Source organism: Tachysurus vachellii, chromosome 13, assembly GCF_030014155.1.
Source record: "Tachysurus vachellii isolate PV-2020 chromosome 13, HZAU_Pvac_v1, whole genome shotgun sequence".
NCBI classification, from domain to species: domain Eukaryota; kingdom Metazoa; phylum Chordata; class Actinopteri; order Siluriformes; family Bagridae; genus Tachysurus; species Tachysurus vachellii.
The window spans coordinates 6,057,501-6,083,685 of record NC_083472.1 but is presented as its reverse complement, the minus strand read 5'-3'; the positions used below and the strand labels follow the sequence as shown (position 1 = coordinate 6,083,685).

Sequence of the window (26,185 nt, the reverse complement as noted above, 5' to 3'; positions counted from 1 at the left end):
TATGTAAGACTGTCACAACCTGGCAACCCCGGCCCTCTTTCACTACGTAAGCAAAGCCACGAATACTGAGTGCATGAAGTGTCCAACATTCCACATTTCGGTTTTTCAGTTTGAACAAATGCATCATCCAAGTACTTGAAGAAGAAGTGAAGAACTGAACTTCAACACACTACATGCACTACTGTAATGAATCCCCAGACGCTGAAGATAAAGAATACAGATGCGGCGTTTAATCACAAATGGAAACACAACATACAAGCAATCCAGAAACATAAGGCAAAAACGAGGAGATCAAAAACCAAACAGGCAGAAAACAAGTCAGCAAAATGCAACAACACAAATTCAAACAACGCTAATGAAAAAAACACAGCAAAATTCGGTACACAAGAAAGCAAACAGAAACAAACAACGCACAGCTCTAACCATACTTCACAATGAACAATGGAAAAATCAGGAAGTGTCATTTGACCCGGGTTGAGTCAATATTCTGGAGAGGGCTCCATCTGGCAGTTAGGAGGAGGCATTGACAAGGAGATTGCCACAACTATTCATACTACAACATGGTGTTTAGGATACTGGCATTGCAGAAAAGAGCATCACAATATGTAAACCTAAATCTATCTATCAATATATTTACCTATCTTTCTGTCTGTCTGTCTGTCTGTCTGCCTGTCTATCTGTCCGATGTACACTTACATAGTAATTATCGACTAATTATCAATGTAAAAGTTTTAATGTGGATCCGATTTAATTTTCTTTTAATCAGCCTGAACGTGATTTCCGTATTAAGTGTTTAGACTTTACATTTATTTTATTTATACAACTGAGCAATTGAGGGTTAAAGGGCCTTGCTCAGGGGCCCAGCAGTAACAGCTTGGTGGTCCTGGCATTTAAAGTCACAACCTTCTGATCAGTAGTGCACCTTGAACACCTACAACTTTTAGCTTCAGAAAAAATCTCAGAAATGTTTATATATTTCAGCAACGTAGGTTAAAATGTGGGTGTATTAAGTGTATTTCTGAGGTAGAGGGTGAATTGAATTAAAAAAGAACTTGACTCCTGAGCACCTTTCCACCTCTGGGATGGATGGAAAGAAGATAAAGCTCTTCAACACACTCTTTAACTGTGTGAGCCTGTAATCTATTCCTGTGATAGCTTCAAAAGGTTATTAACCCCTTAACCACCCACCCAAAAACGAATAGGAAAAAGTAGAGGATGTAGTTACCTACAGAAATGTTCAGCTTTAATGGGCTTAGCTTTAATGTGGATACGAAAACCTTCCTTTCTGCCTCAGCGAAAGAGATTAATGTCCAGCTGTGTGACGCAACAGCGCCATGGTGCACGTGCGTGAGTTCTTACGCTTGTGCATTAAAGTAAATGAAATTTTGCATGCCAATCTCGACTTGAGCGCTGACAGAAATGGAACGACCTCTTACGGCATGACAAATGCTCAAACCTGGATCTCAGAGGCCCAAAGGTAAAGACAGAACAGCCTGAGCAGCACAAATATATGAAATGTTTAGCTTAAAGGTGACCTTCACAAGAGATGCACATCCTGGTATATAATAACAAACACAACATCCTGACTAGTCAGTTCTCTAAAGGCGTACATCAGTGGGGTTTAGACAAAAAGTGCTTTCAGAAAAACGTAAATGCCTATTTAATGCTTAACACATCCCTCTGATACATCAGGGTTATTATAACGCTAGGTAGGTTTGAATAAGAATAAGACTGTGAGTTCTCGAGTGGCACAACAGAAAAGTGTTTTATTGTGAGTTTGAGTTTTTTTCCCCATCGATTACAGTGACACAAGGCAATTATTGAGCTCATGTAGGTGAAAGAGGGCAGATGGCACTTTCCACCATCTGCAATGAGCTGCCCTGTGATGCAACTGGTTAACTTTATGTAACGCACAGGATGCATGTGGAAAAGATTGTGGAAACTTGTCCATCCCACTGTGGTTCTTCCCCAAACTACGACAAAGTTGGAAGTGCACAACTGTATAGAATGTCTTTGTGTCCCACATGTAATATGTTGGCGAAACATTTCCCAGCATGACAATGTCCCTGTGCACAAAGCAAGCTCCATGAAGACATTGGAGTGGAAGAACTCGTGACCTGCACAGATCCCTGTCCTCATCCCTAGTGAACACCTCTGGTATGAACTGGAACACTGACTGACACACTGACTTACTTCAATCCCTGACCTCATTAATCCTTCACAGCTGAGTGACCACAAATCCCCATAGCCATGCTCCAAAATCTAGCCTTCCCAAAAGAATGGCTGTTATAAAGCAACATTAGGGACTGAATCTGAAATGGGATGCTTAATAAGCACATATGGGCCTCATGGCTAGGTGTCCACAAATCTTGTGCCATATAGTGTATGTGGGGGGGAAACTCATCAGATGTCGTTGCTGAAATCTGGCAATAAAAAGATAAAAAAAAAATCAAATCAAGATTTGGCAAAAATTGTGCCTGTAACATACTTTGTTTCACCAAAATGACATATTGTTTTACTTTTTAATCTTGCTTAAGATGTCTCCAAAGATGATGTTAGAATTTGATTAAGTTGTTGACAGTTACATTCCACAGAGAAACGATTTGTTATCAGATACAAGCTGTCAAAATGTCCATGATACTCCTGCACGGCAGTCAGAATCAAGTTCATTCATTCATTCACTTTCTACCGCTTATCCGAACTACCTCGGGTCACGGGGGGCCTCATGCAAACTCTCAGGCGTCATCGGGCATCAAGGCAGGATACACCCTGGACGGAGTGCCAACCCATCGCAGGGCACACACACACATTCTCATTCACTCACGCAATCACACACTAGGGACAATTTTCCAGAGATGCCAATCAACCTACCATGCATGTCTTTGGACCGGGGGAGGAAACCGGAGTACCCGGAGGAAACCCCCGAGGCACGGGGAGAACATGCAAACTCCACACACACAAGGCGGAGGCGGGAATCGAACCCCCAACCCTGGAGGTGTGAGGCGAACGTGCTAACCACTAAGCCACCGTGCCCCCCCAGAATCAAGTTGTATGATAAAATAAAATTTGATTTAATTTTTCACTTTTGGGGGTGCAAATTTCAGGTCAGGAAAGCCTTTTGATTTCAAAATGATGTCCATTAGAAAATGTCAAAACATCCCCTTTTGAAGGGTTTTCCTAGGTCACCACACTCATCCCAACACTCATCCTAACAAGGGGGCAGCGATTAGCATGTTTGATACACACCTCTGGAACTAGAGGTTTGAATCATGCCTCTACCTTTGTATGTGAGGTGTTTTTCATGTTTTCGCCATATTTTGGGAGTTTCCTGGCTACTCTGGGTTCCTCCTTAATCCAAAGAGATGCACTGTATGCTGAACTCTAAATTATCTGTTGTGGGTGAATGTGTGTGTGTGTTTGTGTGTGTGATTGTGCCCTGTGATGGGTTAGTACCCCATACAGGTTGTTTCCCTCCTTGTTCCCTGAATCCCATGGCACAGCATCGAAGCTCCCTGTGACCCTGTGTATTATTATTGTAAAAAACTTTTATGCTTTTGTCACTCGCTGTGTAACATTCACAATAAGGCTCTCAAAGTAGGCTGTATGGCTAGACAAGATCTACAGAAATAGCAGGTTATGGCTATAATACATCACATTGCAATTGTAATTTCCTTTGTAATATATTTTATAAAACTGCTGAAGCTGTAACATATGAGTGTTATCAGGCTGAAAGGCTAAATTCAATTTAGCCAAAAAAAAGTGTTTTTGCCATGATTTAGCAACAGACACACAGAAAACTTCTGAACACTCTGAAGTGCTTTGAATCCTCAAACAGAAAACTAGAAAGTTCTTATTTGCACATAGCAGGCTTCTGCAATATCATTATATTAAATTGCATTGCCACAGAGTATTAATAAACAATATTCCATGCAGCATTTGTAGTCTGTTAAATTTTTTCCATGCCCAGTAGACACTCTTAAGGCAACTGTCTTCTAAGATTTCCTAGTTCGTCTAAATAATAATCCTATAATTATATTTTCCTGACTAGTGGTGCATGAAATATTTAATAGCAGATATGTATCTGCTGAAACTGAAAAATATATCCAGTGCTAAAAGTTGATGCAATCATCAGGATAATCAATTTATTTATCAGCGAGTGGTTAAAGTTATGTGTTTTAAAGCCAGAGCCAGGCTTCTACACAGATTTACTCTTTTTAGGATGAATTGACCTTTGCAAACACGTCTTGTTGATTGCAATCAGTGTCTGTCCATTCTCCTGCAGGAAGCCTATAATCATCTCACCAACAGCAACCAATAGCTGTCAAACTGATGGTCCTTTAACGCAATGGGCCGGCACTCACAGCCAGAGAGCGGCATCTTGAACCAAATTGGTTCCTATGACGTCCTGTCACTGGGCCCAGACTTCTGATTATAAGTTCTACAGTTCTGCAGTTGCATGTCTTGTGCTTGAGACAATCTTTTATGAAGCAATACAAAAATGGATTTTTTCTACACATACCAGCCACTTCATATACTGTATGCTTTTATGAGAACTCGACTCGGTGAACAGCTTGGTGATGGCACAGCAGCTATAGTGCACCAGAATATCATGTCCTGGAGAAAGACGAAGCGAGGAAACCATAAAATTAGGAATTGGGATTAATATATAGCCTTGATTATGAAAGTAGCTTGACAACCAGAAAAAAGAACTGTGTATCTGTGGAACTGTGATCTTTGTACTATTTTTTTTTTTTCCTCCTTCAACATCCTCCTCACAGTGTGCACTGTGTTTCAAACTTGAGGTTCTTGTTAAGTTTCGGATTGTGCTCAATGCTCTCTTAACTTCTTATGCATTTTCGCCTCCATTACCATGATGTGTGCGGATCAACAACCAGGACAAAGAGATGAATCCTCAGGGAAACAGCAAATAGACTGAATGCAATAGAAAGCAACTGAAAGCAATTGTAAGGACTCTGCCCGGACTCTGTTCTCATTGTTTTGTGTATTTAACTGTGGTTTGTCCTGTCTTTAGTCTGCGTCCTGTTTCATGTTATCAGTTATTAAACCCTGTTTTGATTTATGCTATCCTGCGTTTGGGTCCGCTCGTGTTTTCGTGTTCTTGACAGAAGATGCCGCCACATGAGGACCCAGCGGGATAGCAGCAACCTGGACCGGCCGACTGGGAGTACTTTTTTCCTGTTTGTTTTTTTTTTCCCCCTGGACTTGGTGCGTTTGGCGAAGTGGGTCCGCATTTTTTCGGTGAGGGACGCCGCCTCGCTTTCGGTTTTTCCGCGGGGGGCGCCGCCTCACTTCCTGGTTGCGGACTATGTCGCCAGCCCAAGGTTTGTTCTGTTTTTCAGTGTCCTGTGACATCGCCCCGCACTATCCGGTGGGGGGCGTCGCTCCACTTTTGGTTTCCGTGGATTTCCTGTCCGCGGGGGGTGTCGCAGGCCTGCGTTTTTTTTTTTTTCCTGTTTTTGGACTTCCCTGTTCTGTAGAGGATTTATTTTTCTTCTCCCTCCCTCCCTTTCCTGGACTCCGGGGGTGGATCTGGCCGGGGTGCATCGGGGGACGTCGCTCGGCCCTTCAGCTCGGCTGTGGACGTCGCTCGGCCCTTCAGCTCGGCTGTGGACGTCGTTCGGCCCTTCAGCTCGGCTGTGGACGTCGCTCGGCCCTTCAGCTCGGCTGTGGACGTCACTCGGCCCTTCAGCTCGGCTGTGGACGTCGTTCGGCCCTTCAGCTCGGCGTGTGCCTTGCTCCCCCCACCTGCCTCGCCGTGTGCCTTGCTCCCCCCCTCCCGGACCCGTCGGGACTGCCTGGACGGATTGGCGCGTCGGGAGCCGCGCCTTGGGGGGGGCTCTGTAAGGACTCTGCCCGGACTCTGGCCACGTGCACTTGTTTATGTTTCTCGTCACGTGTCTGCCCCGCCTTCGTCTGCTCCTCCCTGTCATCACACCTGATCCTTATTGTTCTCATTGTCTTGTGTATTTAACTGTGCCGCGTTGCTTTGGGCAGCGCGGCATCTACTGTGGTTTGTCCTGTCTTTAGTCTGCGTCCTGTTTCATGTTTTCAGTTAAACCCTGTTTTGATTTATGCTATCCTGCGTTTGGGTCCGCTCTGTTTCGTGTTCATGACAGCAATAGACTCATTACAGTGATATTACAGATATTACATATTACTGATTACAGTGATATATTTCTTATATCTATTATAAGATATTTCTTATAGTGTTTTAAAATTTTGGGCACGTTTATTTGAGGGAAAACAGTGTTAATTAAAAGTAGTCAAAGAACAAAGAAAAGTAGATTCTGTTATTGTTTAAGTAAGAATCTTGAATTATTCATCATTTGTTTTATCTATGTAAAAAATCAATATCGGTAATGTTACAGACTCTCTCTTTCAATCTCTCTCTCTCTCTCTCTCGCAAACAATCAGACCAAGCCACTACAGTATGGCAACCAATGAAAAAAATATGGTGGGGCTTACCACACCTTACCGCACATTACCACACCTTACCTTATGTCTGATCTGGTGCTGCTCTTATTAATAATGCTCTCTAAAATGACTATTACTGGAGCTCCTACTGCAGTTCAATCCATTTGCATATTTTTTACTTAATGTTTAATTTAGTGTGTAATCAGTCGGCAGGACTTCTCATGCGTAAACAAACTTTAAGGATCATTTAGAAATATTTTCGAATTATTCTCACAGTTATGGAGGTACTTAAGAACGGCTACGTTTGATTTTTTTAGACTATTTGCCAGTTCTGTTCTTTCTCAACTTTTTAAACCCTGGGGGTTTTTCTCACTGCTGTAATTCACCAAAGTCTCTTTGAACCCTGTTCCTGCCCTGCAGATGCTTGATTCTTCAATCATTTCTTTCTTCCCTGTATGCATGTGCTGTGTAAATCGCAGGAGGATCATCACTTGAACTGAGTCTGGATGAGCGAGCCTCTCCTCCCTCTGAAGCGTCTCAGCATTCTCACTTCTGTCCTCTTTACCAAATCAGCTCAAATGAACTCTCGCGCAGCATTAGGAGGATTCTGGACAGTGAGATGTGGAAGAAATTAACATAGATAAAGAAAACTATAAATAAAAGGTCTGGATTTGTGGTTTGGATTTGTCACATGCTGAGTTTCAAGGTATACATTTCTACATTGTTGTCCCTAAATAGATGGTGTCTAAATCCTAAATCCATTAGCAAGCTCACCAGGCAAGAGAAATCTCTAATGTTCTTCTCTAATGTGCTTTGGTTGCCTGGAAACCAAACTGACTAGGCTAAAAATGGTAGCTAATATAATGTAATAAGGTATAGCAAGCAATATAGCATAAAGTTAAGAGTATTAACACTGAAATTAGATATTAATTGTGTATTAATACTCATATTAGATATTGTGTTTGAGTAGCATCTTTTCTTCTGTTTGTACTCTAAATTTTGGGGGATTTATTCCACATTCTTCCCAGTTTGGTCGCCTGCCCATTCCCACCCATCAGTAAGCCAGCATTTCCCTATCAGACGACCAACTACCAGCCAGTGAAGGTGAAGGATAACACATGCTTCCACCAAGACAGGCGAAGCCAGCCAAATGTAGCTTTCTGAGCTGCAACACAGGGCAGAGTAACACACTTGGAGGAAAGTGTTATCTACCTCACATACAGCTGCAATTGGCTCATGCTGCTGGGATTGATGGGGGAGAGAGCGTATGCCATACAACCCACCCAGAGAGCACAGGCAATTTTCCTCCTTTGGTTCCTGGCCACTGATGACAGGGTGAAAACGTCTCACTTATGAAAACACCACACCTATTGGTTAGCATGACATGATTACATTTAACCGTAGTGTGTTGTGCAGAACTTATAACTTTTCTGATTAAGAAAATATGTCTTCACTGGTTATTCTGTGTTGCTGTAGTCGATGTGTGTAGTGCAGCAGTGGGATTCAGAAAAAGAAGTTATGAGTTATGACTAATGCGCCGAAAAAAGCAGTCATTTTTCTCAGCAATGAAACAAGAGATGAGCCAACCAAGATCCGAATCTGGAATGATTTGCATGTGCAATTTGAAGTCTTTCATATTAACAGACACTTCCTGAACCCTTTCCTTCGAATCTCATTTTGAGCTCTATTTCTGTCACGGTAAACACAGAATAGTTTAAGTCCATTAAATAAAATCAATTGAAGTTCAACTTAGCTACAGTTACACAATAACTTCAATAAATTTAACATTTAACATCTATTTTTATTAGCCGAATAATGTGACTAATGTCACCGAAAACTCTCTAACAATAAAGTTCTAAACGGTTCTTTTTTGTGGTGTATTTTTGACCAAAATGATTGATTTCGACCTGAAAAGAATAAACAGACCTATAAGGAGGGGTCAATTCTAACATTTTACAAATGATAATGGTAATGATAATTAGAAGAGACTACATTGCACTGGGTGTCTATTTACTGGTGCTCTGCTGATATGAGTACAGAGAAAATGTTGGACATGTTGGACATCAGACAACCAAAAGATTTTGAACTGTTTACCTGCATATTAATCCAGACTTACAGAAGATTCTACCACCTAGACTTTTTGTGTTTGCCACACTTCCGGACATCACTGGTAATATTCTCATGCGACGTTACCTTTCACTCTTTGATACGGAGATGCCTTTCTTAGGTTAATAATAATATTGCAATATTTTTAAATGGAACATATAGAGTGAGTAGAGTAATTCCATCCTGAAGGAGAAAATTAGCTAGCCATCCCTAGACTTCTCATCCATCTGACAACTATGAATAAAAAATGAATAGCCTGAACACATAGTCTTCTTGTTCCTGGCACCCAGACTAGAGAATTTATCCATGTCTGGCTAACAGAGTTACAACAGCAGGAAGACTGTCTCACTGGATGTTCTTTATGGCTAGAACACTCTCTGTCCTCCGGAGCTTTGCTGACTAAGACTTAGTCTTCTAAAAAAAAAAATGCCTCTGTATAGCATTGTGTATATTGAATTGAGGAGGAAAAAAACAAATAGAAAGACATGTTAAAGAAGAAACAACTAACATCTCTGAGGACAAACTGACATACTATAATTACAATAGGATGAAAGAAAAGTTCAATTATACTTCAAATCATTGTCATGCGAGTAAAAGTGTCTTGTTTGTGTTGATTTACACATATATCCATTTTTATTTGTGAAAATTAAATGTGAAAGACAACTGAAAGCTGCTCTGGGATATTCTCATAACTATTTAAAAAAATGAGGAGCTAATGAGCAGCCAAGACCATAAGAGATGGACCGGTAAAAGGAGGCACATTACACCAATGTGCAATAAAGTTTAGAGTTTACAGCAAGATGAATAGTCGGAGAGAATAACATGAAATAAACGATACCAGAAATATTTGTTTCGTCAAAGCTGCTTGAGAAGATACCAAGCGTGTTCTTCAGGAATATGGTTACGAATTTAAAGAAATTAGAATAGGTATGACTTCTTTAACACGTGTTAGTCGCTGCATAATTTCATGTTATTCCGAAGTATTCACTCATGTCATCATTATTACTTTAAAATAGTGAAAAATAAAAAAATTCCAGAAATTATTTTTTTTTTTTTTTAAAAAAGTCCAAAATTTGTGATGGGTTGTGTATATAAGTCTTACACTCAAGCTTCCTTCACACATGCAGTGATTTTATAGCTGAAAGTCAGCAGTACTATGATGACGTTCCTACCGGTTCCTACTACTGCCATAGTAATAATAATTATCAGTGAGTGCACATTCAAAACATCAAAACGGTTTTCTCGCCGCTTAAATAAAACATTTTGGAGGGAGATTTGTGTGTTCTGCTGTCTTCACTCCCATTGGTAGTCGCTGTACCAAGATGCTTTCAGATTGACATACAATTAACAAGTCTCTGGACAGACCCACATCTAGTCACCAGCTCTTGGGAAAAATGAATGGTGTCTGATCATCACTGCAAGTCTCTGTATGTGTGAACACAGAATTAGTCGGTCCTGGTTAAGCAGATTTCAAGACATCAAATAAACACTGTTGGAACTGGTGCATTATGATGACTTGGGCATTCGGCTGTCTATAACCAACAAGCGTGAGTCTTGCTCAAGCACCACCAACGCACATGCACACCAAAATACACACCGTGATACACCAAAGCCCAATTACCTCCAGCAGGCCCACCAGACTCAGGCACATCTACGTGATGTGTTAAAAAGCCTATACATGTGCGCTCATATAACACATATAAGTGCTACTCACACTATCAACATGATATTTTTGCCGAATCGTCCTCCCTCTCGAGTTGATCGCATCTCGCTGACAAGCTGTATTCTGGTTCTACCCTGGTTGTATGATGGTATCTGATGGTAATACATCATAGCATTCAAATAGAACAGAGTATTTTTCTGTACCAGAGAACCGGATATCCATGTACTGTGTGAGTGTCTAGAGATTTTCACAAATACTGTGTAACGTGTCGAATATGCGTTGTGCTTTCAGAGGTGCAAATTGGTACCATAGGATTTCTGCTGTAAAGACAAAACAGTCCAATTTACTACCTCAAATCTCAGAGGTCTGCAATTCTTTTTCAGTTCTTGTAAAGCTAAATAAATCGTATCTAATGTACATACTGTAGAATTATACATGTTTGTACCATATTGCTTGAATACTATGAAGATGGGACTATTTTAAACGATATGGTATTATTCTTGTCTAGATCTTCACATAATCAGGTGGTTCTTCCTGTCAGTGTGCTCTCACCTGAAGGGAGATTTATATGTTACACTCCTCAGCAAACTTCAGACCTTAAAGGCCTTTCGGTTGTCACCAGGGACACAAAATCTGTGTGAAGTCTGTAGGTGTTAATGAGCAGATGTGCATGAACACACCTCTCCTGTCTGCATTCAATATTACACAAACTCCTCCATGATCCGTTCGCACAGACAGCTTGGTGTCATAAAGGATGCTACGCGAGTGAAAACTCAGTTTTAAAGCCTAGGCCGTGAAACACGTAAAACGTAACGGAGCGGAAGAGACGCGTAACCAAGGCAACAACAAGCCGCCAAATCCTTTAGATAGACAAGCAAGTAACACACAAAGCCACTGGTACGTCCTACTGTAGCCAACTAGGGCTGTTGTGGCTACAACACACACACGGATGTACATACGCTGTAAACACGTTAGAACGGATAACGGAACGGAGACAGAGAGAACGGGAGCGCGCAGCGGGGGCGCGCGGCTGTTTACGCTGCTCCAGCTGTATCAGGCCGTCTCACCTTGTTTCACACACTTCAGGCGAAACGGGTCTTTGCAGTGCTTGATGACGGCCAGTACGTCCCGGGTGGTGAGTCCGGCCACCGGCGTGTCGTTGACCTCCAGCAGCAGCTCGTCGGCGCACAGCTTACCGCTCTGGATGGCCACCTTTCCGTGCTTCAGCTCTCCGAAGTAGGGGAAGTGACCGTTCTCAGCGCCGCCGCGCAGCTCGAAGCCCAGCTCGCCCTCCTTGTTACGGGTGAGCGCCGCTTCGTGGACTTTGTTCGTCCAGTGGTTTTTCTTCTTCAAGCTCTTGGACATCGCGGATAGAATTTCTTTCCGCTTAGCAGCGCGTGTGTAACGGGCGGCTCTTCATCGGGTCGCTCGGTTGTTCAGCGCCGTTACTAGGCGCTCGTCTTCTTCTTCTTCTTCTTCTTCTTCTTCTTCTTCTTCTTCTTCTTCTTCACGACAATGTCGCGATCGCACGCGCGGCTGATGGAGCCATGTAGCACGTAGCGCGCGCTTCTGCCGAGAGCTGCAGCAGTAGCTATGCAACCGAAGCAGACCGTCTCACACACGCGCCCGCGCACACACGCACGCGAGATGTGTTGCCAGATTGAGTGTTTCTTGCTCTTAGTCATAATAATAATAATAATAATAATAATAATAATAATAATAATAATGATAACAATAACAATAATAACAAACAATGTAACGTTAAATTTAGTAATACATTTCCATTTGGCACGCTTTTGTTAAGTGTTTTTTTTTATCAATTAAACACTTCTATAAAAACATTTAGTTTTTAGTTTAGATATACAGTGTAGTTTAACTTATTATAATATATATTCAGTAAGATTTAGTGAAATTTATCTAGTTGTAATGTTCGCTAATAATAGGATTACTGTTCCACTGAGACAAAATAAAGACTCATTTTATTTAGAAAAAGCATTTTTCTATGTTGTTATGGCAACTAAACTAAACTAATTGCAACGTGAAACCATGTATTATTTGAAATAATTTATTTACTTATCTTAATTAAATATATAGTAATAATAGTAGTAGTAGTAGTAATAATAATAATAATAATAATAATAATAATAATAATAATAATAATAATAATAATAATAAACTGCCATTTAAAAGAAGTGAAAATATATACAAAAGTATGCAATAAAAACAAAAGCTGTATTTAACAACATTGCAATATCCCAAAAATAACTAGAGAACGAACTGGCAACCCAGCATGCAATGAGCGTGGAATGACCCGGATGTAATGTCTCCTAGCGGAGGAATGAACGATCCATCTGAGAATAAAAACATGTGGAAACGAGACTGAGTCCTTCAGAGTTAACACTTACAGCGCTGAATCACTGCCTACAGACATACACTGTAAATAACACCGTTTATAATCAGTGTGTTAATATGATTTTCTTTAGTTGTCTTAAACATGAAATGACCTCCACTGTCAGTAATGTACCAGATTCATGGTACCACCCTAATGACCAGGATAAATACAGTGTGGCATCTTTTTCTCACAGTGGGCTGTAACACTGTTTTGTACATAAAGATCCTTTAATGTGATCCAGTTCCCAAAGGCCCTTGAAAATGAAATGATATAAATCTGATGTGACTTTTTAATTGTTGGCATTACTTTTTAATATGAGTTCAGGCAGGACAAGATGTTTCATTCAGTATTAAGGAGGCTGGAAAGCTGCTGCCAAACATTATTTGTGAATGAGAAAGCATGCTGAGGCAGCAAGTGCTTTAGCCTAATGTAATCCTGAAATGTTTACAGTGCAACATGGTTTATGTAGAGGAGTTTATTTGTGTGTGTGTGTGTGTGTGGGTGGGTGTGTGTGTGGGTGGGCGTGTGTGAGTGTGTATGTGTGTGTTTGTGTGTTAGCACGCCTGTGGTTCTGGAGTCATTCTGCCTTATAAAGGTTTGTAATTTCCTCACTACCAACATGCCTGTTCTGACTGATTATCTAATTATTAGCCTTAATAAATTGAATCAGGATGTCTGGATTGGAAATAACTTGAATTTAAATCTAAACACATGTACAGCTGCGAGCCACCAGGAGAGCCTTGTTTAAATCATTTCTTATATTATTAGTTGGCAAATATGACATGATCCAAGCCTAAGGGGAGTCATAATTAGATTTTCCAGATAATGTGCAGATTAGAAAGTAATATGATTTACCAGAGTGGATACTGAGATAATCTGGAATTTTGGGGATTAGGATTATTGGGGTGGTTCTAATACATAATTCTGTGGACTTCCTACAGTCATTCTTAATTATGTGAAAGAAGGACTATAATGTATTCATAAAGCAATTATTACTTTTTTTTTTTTTTGCATAAGAAGATCCAGGGTTATTATTAGGAAGGTTTTTTTTCCAGTTGGACAAAAAACATTTCTTTATATCTTGAGACTGATATTTATTGTAATTTTAACATATTTAATTATTTATGAATTATTAAAGCATACAAAACAAAGACCTACTTTTTTATTTATATTCCAAATATTTCAAACTTGTCACAGCCTTTCTTGAACAAAGCAGGGCACGTTCATCCGCTACACTCCCCCAGGAGCCCAGCGTGTGTCCTCACCCTTAGACCTCTACTTACAATCTTTACTTGTACTACTGTTAAAGAGGCATCATCAGTCATGTGACTAATCAGACATTTGGGAGCTGCAGAAAGGTTGTGTTTGACGCAGTTTACCTGGGAACTCAGCCATATGGTACAGGACACTAGTGGGCTGACACTCGTGGACAAAGACTCCATCATCTTCCTGCTACCTTCTCCTTTAGTACAGGATCCATTAGGCATCTGTTTCATCTGCTTTGGAGAGCTGGGACATTAGGCTAAGCACTTGAGAGTAAAACTCAATCCTTCTGCAATATAGAGTCCCAGCAAGAGGTGGGGGAATGAATGTGTGTGGAAACACGTATTACAGAGATGCATTTCCATTTTAAAGATATATATTCAATATAAAATGTGTTATTATGATTCAATTCTTTAAAAAAAAATCCATTAAATACAACACTACCACATTCCTTAAGAAACAGCAGGATCTGCAAATCATAGTGAGTAAATCTAAGTTAGTCTTGAAAGGGTTATTCTGTCATAAAATATAAGAGCCAATCATGTTCAAATTGGCAACTTCAAACATGTAAAATGTACATTATATGGCCAAAGGTTTGTGGACACCTGACCATGACATGACAAATGTACTCCCTTTCTGAATAATTTTGGACACCCCTGGTTCAACACAGCTAGAAGAATTGACTACATATTACTATTCTGGTCATCTCATCAAGTCATGGAGCTGTAAACGTGATTTTCGCCACCAGGGGGCAGCCTGCTTTAACACTTCAGGTATTAATAAAGTCTCCATAAAGAATAGCTTTGGCCTCTGCTTCTTAAAGACCAATAAAAATAAAAAGCCTTAAAAAAGTCAGTAATAAAAAGCCTTAAACATATTTGTTGTAGATTTTGCTGATTATAATAACACAAACCTACTGAACTATGTGTGATTTCTTTCATTCATTCATCTTATACCGCTTATCCGAACTACCTCGGGTCACGGGGAGCCTGTGCCTATCTCAGGTGTCATTGGGCATCAAGGCAGGATACACCCTGGACAGAGTGCCAACCCATCACAGGGCACACACACACTCTCATTCACTCACGCAATCACACACTGGGGACAATTTTCCAGAGATGCCAATCAACCTACCATGCATGTCTTTGGACCGGGGGAGGAAACCGGAGTACCCGGAGGAAACCCCCGAGGCACGGGGAGAACATGCAAACTCCACACACACAAGGTGGAGGCGGGAATCGAACCCCAACCATGGAGGTGTGAGGCGAACGTGCTAACCACTAAGCCACCGTGCCCCCTGTGTGATTTCTTAATGCTTATAATTGGATTATAGTTCAACCTCCTGTCAACATTATGAAACGTCATTATGGCTGCTGTTATGAATGAGTCTATAATGAGTCTATAAAATAAAAGCTTTCCTAAACAAAGGACATCAGACAAAAAAAACATCTATTTCAAAATGCCATGAGTAAACCACAGCACATTTTATTAGCAAAATAGTGGATATTGCTCAGTTATGCCCCACCAATGAGAACAGAGACAAGGAGGGACATAAAGTTAGGTGCATAAAGCATTTAAAATTTGTTATAAATAACTTCAGGAAAATGTCTACTGTACCACATTCCACATTTACTCATTCTAGCAAATATAACAGACAGTAATATAGTGTGCAATGCATTTGGATGAGAAGTGTAAAGTTACTTATGTTCTACAGAAATGATTTAAAAAGGCTGAATTGCTTTGGTCTGTTTAAAAAGGCTTCCTGTGAGCAAAATGTCACACGTCAAAGTCTTCATTTTCATACTCAAAACCTTCATGTTTTCAAAGTTATCACGGTTCTTCTTGAAACCATTCCTTGTTTTCTATTCAGCAGTCTCTTTAGTCCATCTGTTGTTACTTGGTGCATCTTCATAATCAACCTACAGACTAATCAGACATGACGGATGCCAATTCTGTGTAGTCTGATGTGTTCTGGGAAATCCCATCCATCTATTATGTTTGCACACAGAAGAGTTTCTCTATACAAGTCTTATAATTCAGGCAGGATTTACATGAACACCACGGGAGTGTTTTGTCAACTATTCATATACACTCGTCATCGTCATCGTCATCATCATCGTCATCATCATCGTCATCATGGTAACCACCAGAAAAGAGTGCTACTAATGTTACATGATTACATATCAATGTCTACATCATGTTTGAGTATCTTGGATCATCTTAGTAGAGCAGAGATTAAAAGACGTTCCCAAAAACCTTCAGCGTGAAAAAAAACCCATAACCCTTCAGAAAGCAACTATAAATTCTTTTTTAAAAACGGTTCCTGTGACAATTACAGTTGTACAAATATTTTACATAAAGATTTTTTTCCCTGAAACAATAAAAATGTTTAGAGAAGATAAATAAAATGTTTACATAACGGATATGCCATGTTCCTAGTTGACCTCTCTACAGCCGAACTTCTTCTCGCTATTTTCTGTCTGTCTGGTTTCGTCACCCTGTGATGAGGCGAAACAGGATAGAAAAAGCAAAACACAGAATCGTGTTCACATTTCAGGAATTTGTTCTAGACAAGTTTAAGGCAAAAAAAGTATTAACAGTAAACACACAGTTTGTTATAAAATTACAGACAGAGTTGCCAGTTTGTTAGGTAACACTCCTTATTTGTGTGGTGGAAGTTTTTTCACTACATTAGTGACGTACTGGTACGAAAGTTTCTGGTACACTAACCCTATCACGGTCACTTTCCAATGATAAACAGTGTAGAGGTAAGCTGAAATGACACCTATAATGTGCACCTATATGGTAGGAAGATGTTAGAAAATGCCCGATGAGTATGTATAAGATACCTAATAAACTGGACACTAGTACAGTGGTACACAAAGAGGGTTCCATGAGATCCACAAATCCCAATGCACCTTTATGCACCTTTATTTTATTCATTAATTATTCAGTCCCTCCAGGATTTTGCCATCACAGAAATGATATTTTGAGGAGCTTCAATTTTCCACATTTTCCAAAATACCGCAGATCTTCTGCAGATTTGGGTCAATCGTGTGACATCATCACAATGCGTGTTCAACCAAAAACGTCTGCGATTTACGTGTGGAACATGTGTACATGAGTATATCTGTCTTCACTAGTTTAAAATAAGAATCTTAAGAGAGAGAGGAAAAAAAAAACAAAATCAAGCATTTTAATATCCTGGAGGGCCTGTTTATTATTATTATTATTATTATTATTATTATTATTATTATTATTATTATTATTATTATTATTATTATCAATCCAAACCACAATAAGTAAAAATAATGTCAAATAAATAATGCCTCTGAATAATGTCAGAGACTTTTGATGTCAACAACAATAAATTAATTGTTGTATAACTGCATATATTAATATTATTGATTTTTTTTTTCTATATTAGATATTTAAAAAAATTTGAAGGACCCAAATGTAAGAGCGCTTGTAGTCCAAAATCCAGGACTAATCATATTGGTTCAGAGAAGTACGGAACCACAGCCATGATAGAAGTTTAATATCGTTTGATGTACTTTTATAGGCTGCTTTATATAGATTTTGTCGTTTCGAGCGGTTGCTCTTGAGAGCACTGAAATAAGATATATAATAGAAAATAAATCGGTATTTACTCACTGATCTACCAGCTGGGTCTAGAACAGCCCACAGTCCTTCAGGTTGTTCTTGATGATGACATCAGTGACAGCGTCAAAGACAAACTGCACGTTCTTAGTGTCTGTTGCACAAGTGAAGTGGGTGTAGATTTCCTTGGTTTCCTTTTTCAGGTTCAGGTCCTCAAACTGATTCTGGATATATGCGGCTGCTTCATCGTACGTGTTCCCGCCTGAGCACAAGAACAGAAGTTATACTAGAAACAATACCACGAAGGCACCAACTGCGATGTGGCTGCATATTTGACGCCAAACACGTTTACGACACTCGGGTGCATACCAGTGTAGTTTGGAAAGCAAATGGTCAGAGGGCTTTTCTTGACTTTCTCTTCAAACAGATCTTTTTTATTGAGGAAGAGGATGATGGACGTCTCCTCAAACCACTTATTGTTGCAGATGCTGTCAAATAGCTTCATGCTCTCGTGCATGCGGTTCTGTACAAGAAGCAATACAGTGATAAACCCTCTAGAACAAGTATTTCATACATGCATAGTCTCTCACATACACAGGTTTATTTTATAGACTATAACTAAATTAAAAAAAAAATAAACTCAAGGCCATAAACTCAGCTACAGAAAAAATGTGCTAATGATGCAATTGGGAATGAAAGCAATTCTTCATTAGCAAGCTAAAAACGTTGATGCTGTAGCAATGTCTCTTTCCATAAGAACAAATTTAGAGTTACACAGCAACAGGGGTGAATACTTGCAAACTTGTGAATCTTATTTTGTAAATAATTTTTGTAAATTCGATGATATATCATAAAGTGTGTCCTCCCAACAACCCTCCCATCACCACTATATACACTCTGTGTTACAATGAAGGCAGGAAGTAGAGCTAAAGTGATGTTGAGGAAAGAACACACCATTTCCTCATCCTCAGCCAGAACCAAGTCATAGTCACTCATAGAAGCGCAGAAAATGATGGCTGTCACCCCCTCGAAGCAGTGAATCCACTTCTTTCTCTCGGATCTCTGGCCACCCACATCAAACATCCTGTGAGGACAGAGTTAACGTCATTAAAAAATACTCAAACATTACAGCAATATAATTGGGTTAATCTGTTTCCTGAAAAGAGCGCTGGTTTCTTAGAAATGCCACAAAAAGCAGTATTTTGCACGAGGAATTCCATAAACATGCTCAACACAACACACATGGGCTGCGTGTCATTTATTCTCTCATGAATATTACAGTATTAACCTAAAGCAGCATGTAAACAATAAGGACTTTAGGTGGAACCCGGAGAAAAAAAACAGCTATTTTATAACACGCACAAGTATAATATGAATGTATAAGAGTTCACTTCATTTTTTACTGTAGGTTTGATTAAAAAGGTTATTTTTACAAGATAAATATCCTTCCAGTCAAGTCAGAATGCACTTTTCAAAGGTGACCCATTTTTCTCTACGTTACTGATAGAAATTCAGACTGGTTGCATAAAGCAGGTTTTTTCTCCACTGACAGCATAAATTTGTTTCATTCCTCATGATCAATCTTGTCATTAGATTTCAACTCCTTTTTACTTAACGTTATTCTTTCTTATCGCTGTAGCCACCGATGTTTAACAGCATCTTAGCCACGTGTGTCAGTAGTACATGAAGAGCATTAAAACCATGTAGTGAAAGCGGCTTTACGACGCTTAGATTTCAAAAACAATCCTTTATGCCTTGTTATTTAGTGCAGTTACATATGAAACTTTACTAACATTTATAAAGTTTTCCATAAATCTCATATACAATGCTGCAAAGTCATATTTCATCTTAGAGTTTGACTGAAATCTTTGGTCTGCGTCCTAATATCCACCCATCAAGATGTTAAATATCTGAATTAACACTGTTTTAAAATTCATAAACATAAACATGAGGGAAGTTCAAACCCAAACACACTGACACTTCCTGAATTCAACACACCCACCTTCCAAAATAAATTGCATAGTATATACTAACAACATATTCTTTGTTTGCTCAGATAATACACAAAACATCAGAGACACACACACACACACACACACACACACACACACACACACGAAACCTGAAATGCTAGCAGGCAAACATGCAAACAATGTTCTTCACCACTGTATTTCAATATTCTGCCTGATTTATGTGCTATGGATGACTGGCAGACATTCCCCAGTTGTGAGATGTGCTTAACATTTTGATTAAAATCTAAAGCTCACTTGAAGTGAAGATCCTTAAAGGTGAAGTGGGTCTCAACAATACCAGTGGTCTTCACTCTGGTCCTGAGGACATCCTGTTGAGTGGGGATGTAATTAGAGACCGATATCCTGTCTAGATCATTCAGGTAGCTAGGAACAAAAGAAGAACAAGGATATAGTTGGTATATTATAAGATACTATAGTATTAAAGGAGTAGTGGGTTACTTTTATTATTTTTTTTACATACAACAAACGTTCTCGGTCACGATGATCTGAAATATACTTTTATGAAATATACTTTCTACTTTTATACTACTTTTTTTTTTCCGAAGGACTGAATGTGCTTTGTGTGTCTGCACATCACATGCAAACGGTGAGGTTTTGCCACATCATACTTCTCAACACACATCCATGTTATTTGCATTGTTGTCCATTTGAATAAAATATATTTGAATCTCTATGAAGATGATGGAACACGCAAAAGGGGAAAAATAAACTATAGAAATAAACTCAAAAAAACGAAAGCTCTGATTAAAAAGGCGTGAAAGTTTAGCTGGTACCAGAGTTAGGATGATGTAACATACATCCAGAATGAAAGAAACAAAAAAGTGAACATGACAAGCACTGTAAAATTATTTGTTAGTCCTTTCTCAGTTCAAGAGTCTTATGAGTTCAACTCTTCCCTGATGCTGTAACTAATTATCTACGTACTGAAAATAAATTATTGGGAGTTTAGTGTTGCAAAAGTGCCAGGAATTATGATTTAAGAGCTGAAAGCTGTATCCAAACATTTGAAACAGGTTACGCCAGATATATATATATATACACACACACAAAAAATAATCAAGTGAAGTTCAATGCATGCCATCATCCCTGCAGCAAATGGGAGGTGCTGATTATTTTCTCGTTTTATCCATACCGGTTGTGCACCATGACGTTGTTCAGGAACTCAACAATTCTGACCATTATGCACTCACACTGACAGTTGTGTAACTTTTTAGATCTGTAAATATTTATACTTTTATAAATATATATTACTATAAAGAATAAAGGCTAAGATCGTCTCATCTGGTAGAGATGTATGTATTCTTTGTGCTGCATTGTTTTTGTGAATTTCAGATAGTAAGACTATTTATTAACGCTGAAGCTGTCCTCTATGGTGTGGCGGTTTGTGTGTCAATTCAAAACACAGCTCAGTTGTTCAGTGTAATGTGCATTTTGCTCATTTCTGGCATGTGTGGAAGATTTGCCATAATGGGGACAAAATATTCATGTAAACTTTCATTACCAGAATCAGTGATACATGTATACTGTACATCCTGAAGGTAGTGAAGCATCAGATTTTATCCATTAAATGCCCCTTTTTCTTGCAATCAGGGATAAAGCAAGTGAGATCGAGAGACTCACTATGACGCAGAGTCATTCAGATGGTACTCCCTGGAGCGACCAAAGCATATCTGCAAACCTGCATCCATCCACAGGCGCTTGAGGATGCCTGCGAGCTCTGGGCTCATGTCGCCCTCATCAGCTGTGCTCGCCAGTGCAAATAACTGCCTTGCATCTTCCTGCATCACACACACACACACACACACAAAAAACACTGGTCACAATCACAAGACAGGCATTTCTGCTAAGGAAACCCCTACTGCCTTCAAGTGCTCTTATTGCTATACATGAACTAACTCATTGTAGTTGATTAGGCCTGACTGGAGAGAAACACTAGGCTGGAAGATGGCAGCTCATGAATATGGACATCATCTCCACTGCTTAGCACTTACAGCTCGAGCAGGATCAGCGAAATCGATCTCCAGCCGCTCCATGGCCCTGACGATGATCATCAAGGACTGAGTGGTGTTGCTGTACACCACGGCCCTCAACTGATGGCACTCCTCTTCTGAATAACCAGACTGATGGATGATTCTGAGCAAAAACACAGCAGCGATGATACGCATGTTATCAATTTACAGAAGCAATAAAAGTCTGTTTCCTTGTATGCTATTGTGAACAGGAATTTGTTTATAGGAGCAGGACTTACTTCATTTGTTTGACAATTGTACTCTTCCCAGACTCACCGGCACCTGATCAACAAAAATAGAAAGGAACATTGTCTTTTCTTTCAACAAAACTGAGGATGCAATACGAATTTAATAACAATACGAATTATTTAACAAAGTGCTTTATAGCCTGACAAAAAACCTAAGAAGGAAAGAACAGTTAGTCAAACATTATTTAAATAGGTGAAAAATGCAACCAATAATAACTTTGGGGGAAAACAATTTTTTTTTAATGTAATAGAAAATTCTAGTAACATAAAAAAGAATATAACAGACTACTTTATAGTACATGTTAATTCATCAAAATAGTTACATGGAAATAATGTGCCAGCAAATAATACCAAAAAATAAATGAATTTTATCACAAATTGTCGCCTATGCACAACTTTCCCAAAGATCAGTGAGTTCATGAAATCAATAAGTTAAGTAAGTTAAATCAAAAAAGATTTATGTAAATCTAGCAACATCCAAATAAGCAAAGCAAAGCTCACAAACTAAATACAGGCCATGTATACAATTCCAAAGAGGGAAAGAGATAAATGAAAGGAAGAGGAAATCTGATAACATATGTCTAGAAAGCAACTAGGAAATTCCCACTGGCATTCAAGCTCTGCAAACTGAAGTCACCATATCTAAAAAATTACACCATTTACTACCAATTTAGAGCAGTACACTGCGTCAGTAGCTGCTTAACATGCAGCTGATCTCCCAGCTCAATGAAAGCTCAGTGGGTGTTAACCTGATGAGATTAATTAAAGAATTATGCATGTTTTTCATTTTTAGCAGAAGATATGCAACAGGCTCAGGTGAGTTGGTGCAGAAAGTTGGGTGTGTTTTCTGTTTTAGCATTTAGTGTTCCTGTGTTTGGTCCCCTGTGTTTTAACTCTTTCGTCTCTTCAGAAACCAGCCCGGTTTCCCAGGTGTTTAGTACGGTTTGTCTCTCCCACGTCTCAACTCAACTGGAATCCAAAGTAAAAAGCATTCATTTACTGTTTTTGATTTTTAAGTGATGGAAGCTGAGATGGGGAAAGCAATGCCTGGATTAAAAAGAAGTGATATATTTCTGCTCTAACCTCATGTAGGCATCTACTGTATGTTGAGGCTAAGCTGAAAAAATATGATCTGAAAGTTGAGAATGAATTAGTTCTGTCACTTTTTCACTTCCAGCTGATCTGAGAGCCAAATGATTCTGAAGTCTACTGAGCTTGTTTCAATTAGTCATCGCTTCACCCCAGGCGGCTTTCTGGGGATGGCCTGAGGGGGCCGAATGATCTCTCAGTCCCATAGCACAAACAGCAATTAGGCAAAGTCAGCACCTCACTTACATGGCTCGAATCACAACATCACCAATCTCTAGGGCTTAAAGGCACAGCCACAGCCACACGAGTATTGTGTCACGTGTCGATGTAACTGGAAAGCTCTCATCGGTGGACTCGAATCTTAGCAGTGATATACCATAAACTTTAAAACTGAAAGTGACAAAAAAATCATTTTCAAACAGTAACAACCTGAAAAGTTGTCTGAAAGTACAAGTGTGGATTTGACCAAAATACTTCAGATTTTCTTCATAAAATGAGCCATTTATCACTTGCCTTAAATGGGAATATAAAAGAAAGAAGAGCTTTTGCTGAAGGTCACGTAACGACCGTGTTATTAAGTGACAACATCATTGCATCATTCAGTATTTTTAGACAGTGCACAATCTCATGGTGTACAGAATAATAAAACATTCAGTTTTCACATTGCGTTTGTCACTTTAATGAAGGCCTGTACAATACAGATGGGTGACAACGGAAAACAGCAGCTCTTTTATGCTGTAGAGACATTTATTTATTTATTTATTTATTTATTTATTTATTTATTTTAGCACAGCTTGGCTCCACTTGTCCCCTTAAAAGGTGCATCAATACAAATCAATATAACGTTCTTCTAACTGATCCTATGCCATCTACAGTGCAGAAGGTCTCACTGAATAATTTGATATGAATGAAAGTTATGAAAGAGAATTATATGATATGGTCTTTACACTCACCAGATTTCACCCAACTGAACACATACCTGAGATTTTGGAGTAATGTGTCAGACAGAGGTCTCTGACACCATCATAAAAACAGCACATGAGGGAATATCTCATGGAAGGACTGTGTTCTTCCAAGAGACTTAAAGAATCAATGCCAAGGTAACGCTCATGGTGGCCCAACACCTTATTAGGACACTTGATTTTTATGATTTTTTAATTTGTTCCAATTATGCACATTGCATTTAATTGTTTTTGCAATAAGGATATAGTAGAAAGTTGCAATGTGCAATGGGAATTACATTTTCTGTTGGTGCTTTAGACAACGGTTCAAAATGGGTCAAATAAATGCAGTATATAATGAAAAGAATGTATAAAAAACAGTTGGATTTGTTGATAATGTCTGTTAATTGTAATGCGGGAAAAACGCTTAAGCTCTAAAAGCATTTAGAGATGTTCATGATTATACCCATTTACTCAGTGACATTTGTTCCTGATGCCGGATTTGTAGGAGGGAATAAACAGAAGAGTGAATCGGTGAAGCTTTTTACACTGCCAGATTGTGATCAGTATCACACCCATATACTCAGTCTGGTACTTTCGCACCCACTGTGTCCTTTCACAAGCACATACAGTTGAATTAGTACTACAACTTCAATAGACAACTTCAATAGTAGACTATTATAGAGGACCAGGTATCTGTGTGAACATGCAACCTGACACAATCGTTCACCTTTTGTTTAGTGTGCTCCACCTGCCACTTTTACGGTGCGGTAATTCAAGCTGGATGTGTGGTTTCTAGGCAACAACCTGATGTCTAAGAGCACACAAGGGCATTCTAAGGGTAAAAGGGATGGGCAGATTGACAGCTGCCACCACACAAATTCTTGCCAAAAGTTTTCACACGTCTCCCCTTAAAGTAAGTCTGGTCTACAAAAACAGCAAATGTTCAGTCAGTCCTGCAGTTGTGAGGTTTTTCCATTGCTTTGATGTACAAAATTCAACCCTGGCCAAAACCTATAGCTATAATGTGGCCTTTCTGAAACTATTATAATACGTCAGAGGACACCTTCATGGAATTTGTGACTCTGCTATGAAACAGCAGAGGTTTCACTTTCTGCCACAGCGTCCCCACCTCAAATACTCTCCAACAAACTTCTGTCTTTATTGCACTTGCAGAAACAAATGGATGTGTTTCCAGACATACAACCCTACAACAAACAACCGTTAAAGTACACAGCAACCTGACTAATTAACCAGCTCCTTTGGGGTAAGTGTGTGTATCTGCCCAATTGGCAAATGAACGAATCCCCAAAAGATCAACAATCATGCTTCCAGCTGTTGAAATTCAAAAGGTCAACAGAAGCATCAAAGGTACAAAAACAATGTAGACGAAGTTGTTAGGTTCACACACACATATAGATTAGAAAAATATTAGCTCGAATAATCTCTACAAATCTTCTGTGAAATACACAATTTATAATGCAGGCTACTTAATTCCAGCATAGATATTACAGACAAAATATTCACTTTATATATTAATTAAATAGCAGTAGAAATGCTATATTACATCATTACATTTTAATGTAATGTAGAAACTGTAATGCTTTGTCACTGAGGTGGTGTGCTTAACTTTTGTACCTTCACTATGCATCTTTCACCTGGAAATGTGCATAGCAACAGGAAATTGTACCGCTTAGTACTTTAGATGTGTGTTCTGCTTTAGATACAGCATTCAATAATCACCTCTGCACTGAAATAAATCATAAAGCCTAAATTTGTAAATATTACAGGGTTTAACAAATCAGGGATTAATATAAATATCCACTGTTTGTTGATACTTCATGTAGAAAAGTCGCATATGTTTAAGCACTTTATACTACTTGTGTACATTTGTAACTCTATATATTATTTTAACATTGTTATTGTGTCACAACCAGAACTAACTGCTGTGTGTATATTAATGCATAAAAATAAGGTTCATATAAAAAATAAAAAAAACATATTGCTTTAAGGCCTAACTTAAACTTTAAAACATAAATAACGACTGATGTTAAACACGTTCTAACCCGAACCAAGTTAAAGAAACCGTTTTATTAACTTTTATTAAGTGCAATAAAAAAATAGCTTTAATGGGTTTTTTCTTCACTAAAATTCAGATCAAAATAATTTCATTTTCTTTATGGGCTGCTAATTACAAGAAGACCAAAGCTATATTAGTCATGTCAGTGGCTCAAAATGTAATTTATAACAAGCTGGAATAAAGAAAATAAAGTAAGAGTGTAGTGTAAGTTTCCTGCAGAAGATAAAGTAGTTTAGTTACATGCTGAGACACAGCTCACAGGTTGCTATGCAGATAATGAAGCTGTTATGGCTGAATCCCAAATAACTCCATCCTTCTTACACAAG

General features: G+C 39.0%; 2 protein-coding genes across 14 annotated transcripts in view; both read right to left on the bottom strand.

Moving 5' to 3' along the window:
• Positions 1 to 11,819, bottom strand: part of magi2b (membrane associated guanylate kinase, WW and PDZ domain containing 2b) — a 135,756-nt gene extending 123,937 nt beyond the window's left edge. For all 13 annotated transcript variants that reach the window (XM_060884430.1, XM_060884433.1, XM_060884434.1 and 10 more), the window contains exon 1: positions 11,272 to 11,819. In XM_060884430.1, coding sequence (XP_060740413.1) covers positions 11,272 to 11,569 — 298 coding nt within the window. In that variant the 5' untranslated portion in view covers positions 11,570 to 11,819. The remainder of the gene's footprint in view (positions 1 to 11,271) is intronic.
• A 3,488-nt stretch (positions 11,820 to 15,307) lies between these two features.
• gnaia (guanine nucleotide binding protein (G protein), alpha inhibiting activity polypeptide a) overlaps positions 15,308 to 26,185 on the bottom strand; it is an 11,373-nt gene continuing 495 nt past the window's right edge. The window contains exons 2-9 of the mRNA XM_060885552.1: positions 21,741 to 21,783; positions 21,484 to 21,625; positions 21,113 to 21,270; positions 19,727 to 19,855; positions 18,414 to 18,543; positions 17,829 to 17,982; positions 17,514 to 17,721; positions 15,308 to 16,357 (exon numbers count right to left, since the gene is read on the bottom strand). Coding sequence (XP_060741535.1) covers positions 17,531 to 17,721; positions 17,829 to 17,982; positions 18,414 to 18,543; positions 19,727 to 19,855; positions 21,113 to 21,270; positions 21,484 to 21,625; positions 21,741 to 21,783 — 947 coding nt within the window. The 3' untranslated portion in view covers positions 15,308 to 16,357; positions 17,514 to 17,530. The remainder of the gene's footprint in view (positions 16,358 to 17,513; positions 17,722 to 17,828; positions 17,983 to 18,413; positions 18,544 to 19,726; positions 19,856 to 21,112; positions 21,271 to 21,483; positions 21,626 to 21,740; positions 21,784 to 26,185) is intronic.